Raw genomic sequence first — 9,658 nt, 5'->3', positions numbered from 1 at the left:
AAAATCGATTTTATATTGTTCTTTATTTTATATTAAGCCTAAATCCTTGAATTAGGCAAACTGTCTTCTCGGTTCGGTCAGCCAGCTAAATAGTCACATAAGTGTCATGGGTTTTAAGTGTTGGTCAGTCAGTGGTCAGTGTCAGTGAGCTCATTTGAACTTTAGACTTTAGGGGAGGGTTTGAACGTCGGAAATGGACTGTGAGGAAATACACACTTGAATAGTTTCGGTTATCTCACTGAACTCATTTTCTGATTCTCAGAAAGGGAAAAAAACAGTCGTTTAACTAAGCTTTAAAATGTTTGTGAAGGCCAGCTACCTATTTGGTTGAACTGTGTGTAGACTGCTTTATTGAGAGGGACGAGAGAGAAAGAGCTGTGTGCGGACAACAGGTGAGACGGCATCTGATGAATCACCTCAATAATACTTACAATTCTCGTAAAACATTTCGAGAAGGAGAAAAGATAATATTCGATGTAATTTTATTTTTCAGACTTCAATCAGACGTAAATCGACATACTGAAGCTAAACTACGAGCTTATAGATTAAAATATGAAATAATTTGATGTATCCTAATGTAAAATAGTTAGCCTACATACTGTGAATGTTTTGTTTTAAAAACAAATGTAAAAAGAGGAACACAAATGAGGAAGTGCTCGTTTTCCCCCCAATAGAAAATAAAATAATTCACGTTGCTTAAATAGCCTATATCCTTTTAAAGTTATTTTTAAAGATTTTGATTATTATTATTTATAGTAATATATTGAACTATCTTATTCCATTTAAGCATGTTATGTTCCTTTCCCCCCACACAGATTTGAACGGCTATAGCCTAGAAAAGTGAATATAAGGAAGATGTTTTTCTCTGGTTATGTAAGCCTCTTCAGTTTGGATCTTATCTAAATAGCTTCCCGGGGATCCGCTAGTATGTATGAGGGGAGCAGCAGTGGGCCCATCAGGACTGAGGAACAATTTAATACCGCTGTGGGAGAAGCAGCACTGCTCTCAGAAGAACCGAAAGATTCAGACTGTAAAGCCTCAGGCAGTAATGGAAGTAATTCAGATTCCCCTAAAAACAGAATAACAAGCCAGTTCCGCTCAAATCTTGAAGAGCGATTCTCAAGACATGGTGCTCGACCCGTGTCTCCTGCGTTCAGCAGCGCCTCCTCGCGCAGATCCAGACTTCAGAAACAGCTGGAGGTCTCCAGTGAACCGGGCAGCAGCAGCAGCGCCTCCCGCAGACTATCCGTCGATGCTTCGGAGAAGGGCTCCCTCACGCCCGCTATGCGTAAGAAGTATTTAAAAGAGCTGCTTCTGAATAACAGATCTGGATTGTCAAGTATTTTATCATCCAAACACAAATCGTCAAAAGAAGAGGAGGAGGAGGCACCGAATGGAGACACTGTGAACTGCGGCGCGCTCTGGGCTTTGGATCCCATGGAGCACGCGTGGATGCTCTCTGTTGTGGATGGGAATTATGAGACCATATTGGAATTTCTCGCGGAAGATCGCAGTTTATTGAGCAGAAAAGACTTTATTAGTGGTTTTACAGCTCTCCACTGGTTGGCAAAAAATGGAAAGGACGAGACACTGATAAAGCTTCTCAGGCATGCTGAAAAAGAGGGTCTGTCAGTGAATGTGAATTTGAGAGGCAGTGGAGGTCTGACACCTCTCCACTTGGCTGCCATGCATGGCCAGTACATGGTTATGAAGATTTTGGTTGGTGCGTTCAGTGCCGATGTAGACATCATGGACTACAATGGGAAAAGAGCATGGCAGTATCTTAAAGACAACACACCAAATGAAATTAAGGAGCTTCTGGGAGCCTGTGATGATGAATACTTCTGGTTTTTGAATGTGAATAACAGTGCAAGTCAAGCACAAGCAGTTGATGAACATGCTCAAGAAAATAGAGTCGAGGTGGACGGCTCAGGGGGAATTGTACGCCAGCGGTTCACATCATTTAAGAGGTTGTTGTACAACGTTGGTCTACTTGAAAAGATCTGAGACTAAAGCCAAAAGCATGTTTGTCAGGCAAACACCAAGTTTAACTGTTAAACACCAAGTAAAAAATTTTTTTATTAGTAACAAGATTTGTATGGTAATATGACAACTACTTAACCACAACAAGTGTTGTGTATTATGATTCATTTTAATATTTTTAATAAACCAAATTGCAAAGAACTTGGAGACATTTATTTGTATAAATAATGTTTATCCTTGGTAAGATTGAGCCTAAATGCTAAGAGGAAGACGATGAAAGGTGTTAATTAGCATAAAACTTGATTCTTGTGCAAGACAACATCCTTGTACAGAACCAACAATTGGAAAACTTTTGACTCTGGCATTTTGTTTTTTCAAAAAAAAACAGAAGGATCCACATAATTCTGGTTCGATGACAAATCTTTTATTTAGGAAGGACATAACCAGAACATCTGTACAAAAGAGACTGTTGTTCCAGATAGCATGGCATCTCTCCAGCTCTGGATGAGTTGGTGGTCCTGGCAAGGAACAGATGGAGGGGGATGCTGAAGTAAAGCTCGTGTTTACAAGCCCAGCTTGGTCCTTCTCCAGTGTCTCCTCTTGGAGTTGTATCTGCAAAAAGATTTGCAAATGTAAAGCATCACACAGGATTGCAGCCATTAAAATGAATTACACTAGAATCCTAAGGTTTTTCTTGTAAACTGCACTGCACTAAAACTAAGAATTGTGTGGCTCAGAAAACCACGAATAAGACGTTTTAAAGTATAAAGAGTAGCAAACTTAACGGACCAAGCAAATAAGTTTAAACGGTCACAAAATTAAGTCACAACCTGTATCACTTAAATGCATTAACATTATAGCAGCAACAAAAGTACTGATAACAAGAAAGCCAAAGTTGCTTGATATGCATATACATTTCTAATGAGGGCATTAATCTTTAATTTTTTCTTTTTTTTTATAACTATGAAATGTCTCCACAACAAAGCATTCACACGTCATATGGGAGATGACAGTACTCATGACTCTACTGCAGATGATGCTCTCAGCAGGATAATGGCAGTACTCCCACAAAATTGAGCACTGTAATTGCGTCCTGCTTTCGTTTGGCTACTATAAACTACAGGACAAGAAAACAGGGGCTACTAGCACTTTAAGACTGTAGTTGCGGGTGTAAGTTAGTTCAGCAGCGGCAAATAAATCCTACAGCACAACCATGTCAACATACCGGATCTTGTTGCCAGTTTTCATCCTAATCCACTGTGGAATCGGCCTGTTCTGCTTCTGCTTCTTTGCGAGGAAGCGTTTGATTCTGAAGGTCTTATGTGACGCCTGAAATACAAATGTGAAGCACACATGGTTAGGCAATCTGTGATAGTTTAAGTTAGTCATCCCACGACACATCGTCGGTGGTATTTCATTATTTATCGAACAGTAATCCGTTTAATATTAAACACCACCAACTAAGAACTTCAACTTGCACAGAAAAATGAAGAGATGTGCAGGAAAACAATTACTTGATGGACGATGTTTTATGATTCTCTTACCATTTCAGAGACGGCTATCCGTTCACCACTATGGCGGTAGTCGAAGAGAAGGAACCATGGGAAACACAAGCGCTGTATATCCGAGTCATGAACAGAGCTACTCCTTCACACCACAGCGCCGCCCAGTGGCTCCACGGAGCACAAGCTACTGCGTAATGCTGACATTTCCCAATATTAACTCGATGTTTCGCCTTTTGAAAAATAGCAGCTGTATATGCTATTCTCCATCCAGCCAATGCATGTCTCTTTAAAACCGTAAAACCTCTGGCTCATTCCACGAAAAATATGCATTTTCACTTATGTGCAAACAAACAATGATATTAACAATGGAAAAACTGACACCAACGTATGTTATTAATACCATTTTTCTTACATACTTCATTAAAAATATAAAGATTCCTATGAGTCTCTTCAAAAAAGTATCTTCTCTTTTTTTATCACTTTAAGCTTCTGTCAACTTTGTTACCGTGATTTTGTGCAGTAAACAACAAATAATTGAAACTTAATCATGTATAATAATAATCAGCACTTATTTGTCATAAAATGACATCAAGCACTAGGCATTTCAACTTTAAATGATTAGCTATATTTCACCCTAAATATTAAATTATACATTTAGTTTAAGATGATGTAATTGTAAATAACATTCAAAGACATCTTTGTCTGATACAATCTTTAAGAAATGTACTTTAAAATAAAAAAGGCACCTATTTCATGGAATAATTTGTTTTTACCAAACAAATGTAATATACAAATAAAACAAAACACTTGAAGTTGGTTGTTCATTTATTGTCTTTTTGGATTTCTCGACACATTTTGACAAAGCTGCAACTATAAAAGAAAAGCAAGCTGTTTTGAGTTAAGGATTGGTTACAATGAAACGTACAATTGGATGACAGCACATGTGACCATTTCCTAACCAGAGGATGCAGAGTGGTAGGATATGCTTCAATTCCAAAACTATAAAAGGCCACATCTGTTTTTTGCATATAATTTAATCGACTTGCAGAAAAGAACTAACAGTGATCAAGGCATCAGCATCATAAAGCATGGCTTTTTCCACCTGACCAATCCCAGATCAGAACAGAAATGGCTGCAGGCTACATCCATGCTCATAGAACACAAATTAATTACTGATTGTCTGAAGTGAAATGCACTGTATGATACCAGATAGAAGGGTTCAGGTAAGGCGTGAAAGATCTTTCTAAAGCGGAACAGTGAGAAATCTAGAGCAAGCCAGATCAGACCTTTTATTAACTATGAAACAGAAAAGCAGGTGAAGTAAAACAAGTTTGACTGTGTACCAAAAGTAAGGCCACTTTAAGTTATCATGGTCCAATCACTTCTCTCGTGGTTATGCCCCGTTTCTCAAATCTAACCGTCGGTTAGGACTTGCCTTGCTCATGAACAGGAACTCATTCAGGGCTCATTCAGGCACTGGAGGGCAACAGGTATGTTCTCCCGTGTCAGTGAGTTTTTATTTTATTTTATGTGTGGGGATTTCTTTTGCTGGCAGCACCATGTTTTTGAGGTGTTTGTCCTGACTAGAACAGATACCCTCCTCTCTTGAGACATCATTTCATCCTAGCATAGCTGCTTCCTCACTCGGCAGCTTTCTCTTGGCTATTCTTGGACTCCCGCTCAGCCCTCCTGTCCCCTGCCTGTCCATCTTCACCTCCTCCTCGGGTACGGGTCCTCGCCCCAGGCTGGTACAGCTGAATCGCAGGCCGATCCTAAGTCAGAAATGTAAAATGAGCTATTAGCCATATGTAAATTAAATCAGTGATAAAGTATCAAAAAAGAGCAAGTACCTTATTTCTCAGACGATCCTTTCTGGCACTGTCTTCCTTTTTGTTGTCCTTTGATGGCTTTTCAGGATGAGTATTAACTGAGGACTCTCCAGTGTTGTCATGCTTTCTTTTCTCCCAAACACGCTCCTTGTCCCTCTTCCCTTCCTCCTCTCTCTTTTTGTAGGTGTTTTCTCCGTCCTGACGTTCCCTTCTCCTCCTTCGTTCCTCATCCTGCCTTCTGATACGTTCTTTTTCTTTTTGTCTTCGCTCTCTGTCTCTGTCCCGGTCTCTCTCTCTGTCTCCATCACGATCTCTGTAATCTTTATGCCCACTATCCTCTGATCTGCATATTGACATAGTGATATGAAAATAAGAGAAGAAGACTTGGAAAGTCAAAGATGGGTTGAGTAAGGCTGGGAATGTTTTTCATCTAGTGCAACCAAACTTACTTGCCCCCCTTCTCCTCTCTGTGTTCACCATTCTGTCGCTTCTTCATCTCTCCTCCTCCAGGAGGTCGATCTTCCTTCTGTTTCTCTCGGTCTAGTTTCTTAGGCTTGTCTTTTAGCTTCTCAGTATCACCGCTCTCTGCTTTCTCTGGTTTTCTTAAGAGCTAAAGGACAAAAAAAAACAGGACCTTATATTACTGTTCAAAAGTTGAGGTCAGCAATACTTTTTTTTAAGGAAATTAATACTTTTATTCAGCAAGTATGAATACAACTAATCAAAAGTGACAATGAAGACATCTTACAAAATATTTCTATTTGAAATAAATGCTGTTTTTAACTTTTAATTCATCATGGTTTCCACGAAAATATTTAGCAGAACACATTTTTTCAACACTGATAATAAGAAAAGTTTCTTGAGCAGTGAATCAGCATATTAGAATGATTTCTGAAGGATCATGTGACACTGAAGACTGGAGTAATGACGCTGAATAATCAATATTCAATCAATATTTTGTGCATAAAGTGTGTTCTTTTAGTAATAAAACTATAGAAATGAATCAAGGTAGTCAGTAATATTTACATACCTTGATTTTTGGCTGTTCATCTTTAGGTTGGTCCTTATCCTTATCAGATGCCTTTTCTCCCTTTTTCAATTTCTCAGCCTCTTTTCTTTTTCTTCTGTCCTCCTCTCTCCACTTACGCCGTTCTTCATCTCGCAAGCGTTTGCGTTCTAGCTCTCTCCGTCTCCTCTCTTCTTTCTTCTCTTCTCTAATCCGCTGTGAAAGACAGGATGAGAGTGCATAAACACACTACACATACAGTATGGCATATTATATGTTTGGAAACCAAATGAACTGGTGAAAGGCTAATGAAGTATGCAATTACATCAGCAAATATTACACCCTCACTTTACCTGTTTATTCTTAAGGAAGTCCAAGAGAGGTGTCGTTTTTTTAGCTGGGGAAAGAATATTTTAAAAGATTATTTCAAATGAAGAAACTATATCAAGTTGTTTTGGTTTAAGAATGGAAGCTTGTTTCAATACAAAATGTAATTGCTACTTTTTCCCCCGCAATTGTGAGTGTACATCTTGTAATTCTGACTTTTTTTTATCAATACAAGTTATATAAAATTGCAAGTTAAGGCCAATTCAGATCGCACAGACAAACACGTTACCCCTATCTGCGTCTGTTGGCATTGGTTGGGGTTTGTTTTCACCCAAATGAACATGTTCAATCAGTGTTTGTTGGGGCAGTGAGAACATGACAGCTATTTCTCATGAAATTCTAGATCCAACTGCAGACTTGTTTGTTGTTTTTTGGCGTTCGTCTGTGTGGTGTGAAACGGCCTTTATATGACTTTATAACTCGCAATTGCGAGTTAATATCTCACAATTCTGACTTTTTTCTCAGATGTACACTTGCAATTGCGAGAAAAAAAGTCTGAATTCTGAGATCACCAATCATTTTGCAATCACCAATTACCCATTTTACAAGCTTCTATACTTTTGTGCTGAATCTCACCACTGAGTTCTTTTGTCCTGGCCTCTATTTCCTCAAGTAAGGTCTCAGGATTGGAAGGAAATTTCTCCTCATCACCATTGTAGAACTCCAGAAACTTTTTGTAATCAGCATCTAATAAGAAACAGGTATAAATCAGCATGAATCTGAAATTCTGATCATCTTTTCTCCCCTATTGTGATGTATATTCAAATGAAGCGGCTTCTCAAATGAGAAAATGTTTTTACCCTCGGTTTCACTGACAAGGCTTAAATCTAGTCCCAGACTAAAATACATCTTTGAGCTGTTTTAACTGAAAGCAACTTGCACTGACATATCTTAAAATATGTCAATGCCATTGTTTTGTCTCAAGATATACACCAGTAATGTTTTTTGTTTCTAAGGCACGTTTATAAAAGCTACTTAAATATCCTAATCGAAATAAGGAATAATCCTGGCTTAATCTAAGCCCTGTCTGTGAACCCAGACGGTAGTGCGGAAATTGATTATGTCCATCGGGATATTGATTGGATCATTGTTGTTTGTGAATTGCTGCGATCTTGTGATTGACAGGTTGCTGGAGGGGAGGCGTTATTGTCCAGCCCTTGCACCTGTGCCCAAGTCATCAGAGAAGAAAAGAGGTGTCACTGTGAGGGGAGGGGACTTGAATGCATTTGAAAGAATATTACAAGGCCACATCGATTAAAAAAAGATGTAGACGGACAGATCATTTACAAAGTTATAAACACAGCAATATACCATAAAAAAAAAAATGTGTTGAATTTGATTTCATGGTGACTAACATCTTCCCCATGTTAACTTTTGTTCGCAATGATTACCATCTTCAATTGTTCCACTTTTGGCATCCTTCTTCTTGCTTCTTTTCTTAGCAACTTTCTGGAATGGTGCAAACTCAACAATGGCAGGATATTCTTGTCCTATAACATGCAAAACAACAATAACACACACAAAAATTTTTTTTTACTGTAGTAGAAGTTCACCAGTATAGAGAACATATCAGTCTGAGGCATACAAATCTATAATAATAATAATAATAATGAATTATTAGAAATCTTTACATTTAAGGTAAAACGTCGCTAAAGTTTGATTCCTAAAACGACTGATTAGTGAGTAAATAGTGAATGCTGGAAATAATAATGACATGAAAGCCAAACCTCGATTATCAATGAAGACGTAGCCATCAAAACGGTCTCTGAAGAGAAGTACGTCATCTTGATTTTTGAAATTCAGATATGCTCTTGCAAACAGATGAGGGAAAAGACTGCAGATAAACAAACACCTTGATCAGCCATACAATACCTTTTATTTGTGTCACTTTTCTGCTTTCTTTTATGAAATACAGCACATACAAACCTAGTATCACTTGAGAAAAACTCCAGGTAATCTAGCTCTGGAAGAGGCTGCAGTTGTTCCTCTAAGTCTTCTTTAGTTAAACTTGGAGGCAGACGTCGGATCACAATCTAAAATAATGGTAAAGGAATAATCTTTAAAATTACTTGCATATGTTCAATTCATACACTGTAGAACCCATACGACACATACGTCTAGGTGGTTAAGAGTGGAAGAGTTAGAATTGTTAACATAACATGTTGGAATAATGGAATAAAATAATGTCTATCTTACTTTACATGCCACTGTATATATGATTCTTCTTTATTATTGTTTTGGCCAAATCCCCGCAGTGATAGGAAACTTTGACAGGAGGATTTGCTAACTAGACTGTTCAAGAAAGCATTTTCATCTGCAACGTTTAAATCAAACAGCGCCTAATATGTAAACATATTAGGCTACTAGAAATACAGCCACATACAATAATTTATAGTATTTCAATTGAAAGCGCCTAGCTGCTTTGTTCGTAGGCTATTTGTAGCAGGAATGTAGCCAGCTAAGTTAGCTTGCTAACTAACTACCTACCTTTGTCATAGCTTCCTTCTTCTCTTTATTTGGCTTCTCTGGTTTGTCGTTTTCATCACATTTTATTTCCACTTTCCTTTCTCTGGGACGCGTGTTTTCCTTGTCCTCCTTCATGATCCCTTGCCAACTTTTGCAACGATGTCTGACTTCGTTTGTTTCTTGTTGTCGTGTCTGCTATCTCTCCAGACATGCAACTTTCCGCAGTTGTTTCTCTGTAACACCAGCAGGCGTCTCTGATTGGCTTCGGCTCATGACGCAAAGAGTCCCACTTCAATTTATATCTGAAAGCATTAGACTATATTTCTGAAAAATTTGTTTGACAAAGTGATCCTTTTGGTCGGCCAGTTGTTGAATTCTCAGGAGTATTTAATTACTCTATAATTGGTGCCATCCCGGTGTCTTTTCCTTATAGGTATTTCATACTCAACACGTTTCTTTATTACATCCTGCTGACACTTTCT

The 9,658-nt window shown here is 38.3% G+C and overlaps 3 protein-coding genes across 3 annotated transcripts; 1 reads left to right on the top strand and 2 right to left on the bottom strand.

The window, feature by feature from the left end:
* Positions 1-174: 174 nt before the first annotated feature.
* sowahd (sosondowah ankyrin repeat domain family d) lies at positions 175-2,184 on the top strand. Its single transcript, XM_082177945.1, has 2 exons — positions 175-392; positions 816-2,184. Exon 2 carries the CDS (start codon positions 928-930, stop codon positions 2,005-2,007), a length of 1,080 nt encoding a protein of 359 aa, XP_082034071.1. The 5' UTR covers positions 175-392; positions 816-927; the 3' UTR covers positions 2,008-2,184.
* A 201-nt stretch (positions 2,185-2,385) lies between these two features.
* Positions 2,386-3,679, bottom strand: rpl39 (ribosomal protein L39). The gene is made up of 3 exons (XM_082177946.1): positions 3,528-3,679; positions 3,209-3,312; positions 2,386-2,595 (listed from the first exon to the last, which is right to left on the bottom strand). The coding sequence occupies exons 1-3, from the start codon at positions 3,528-3,530 to the stop codon at positions 2,547-2,549; spliced, it is 156 nt and encodes a 51-aa protein (XP_082034072.1). The 5' UTR covers positions 3,531-3,679; the 3' UTR covers positions 2,386-2,546.
* Positions 3,680-4,295: 616 nt separating this feature from the next.
* upf3b (UPF3B regulator of nonsense mediated mRNA decay) lies at positions 4,296-9,420 on the bottom strand. The gene is made up of 10 exons (XM_082177944.1): positions 9,198-9,420; positions 8,637-8,743; positions 8,438-8,544; positions 8,102-8,200; positions 7,287-7,397; positions 6,677-6,720; positions 6,348-6,539; positions 5,767-5,927; positions 5,339-5,660; positions 4,296-5,260 (listed from the first exon to the last, which is right to left on the bottom strand). Exons 1-10 carry the CDS (start codon positions 9,309-9,311, stop codon positions 5,129-5,131), a joined length of 1,389 nt encoding a protein of 462 aa, XP_082034070.1. The 5' UTR covers positions 9,312-9,420; the 3' UTR covers positions 4,296-5,128.
* Positions 9,421-9,658: the final 238 nt, after the last annotated feature.

The sequence above is a fragment of the Leuciscus leuciscus genome (genome assembly GCF_965113295.1).
Source record: "Leuciscus leuciscus genome assembly, chromosome: 8".
In the NCBI taxonomy this organism is placed as follows: Eukaryota; Metazoa; Chordata; class Actinopteri; order Cypriniformes; family Leuciscidae; genus Leuciscus; species Leuciscus leuciscus.
Note: the sequence above shows the minus strand (reverse complement) of the source record. Positions and strands in the feature narration are given on the sequence as shown.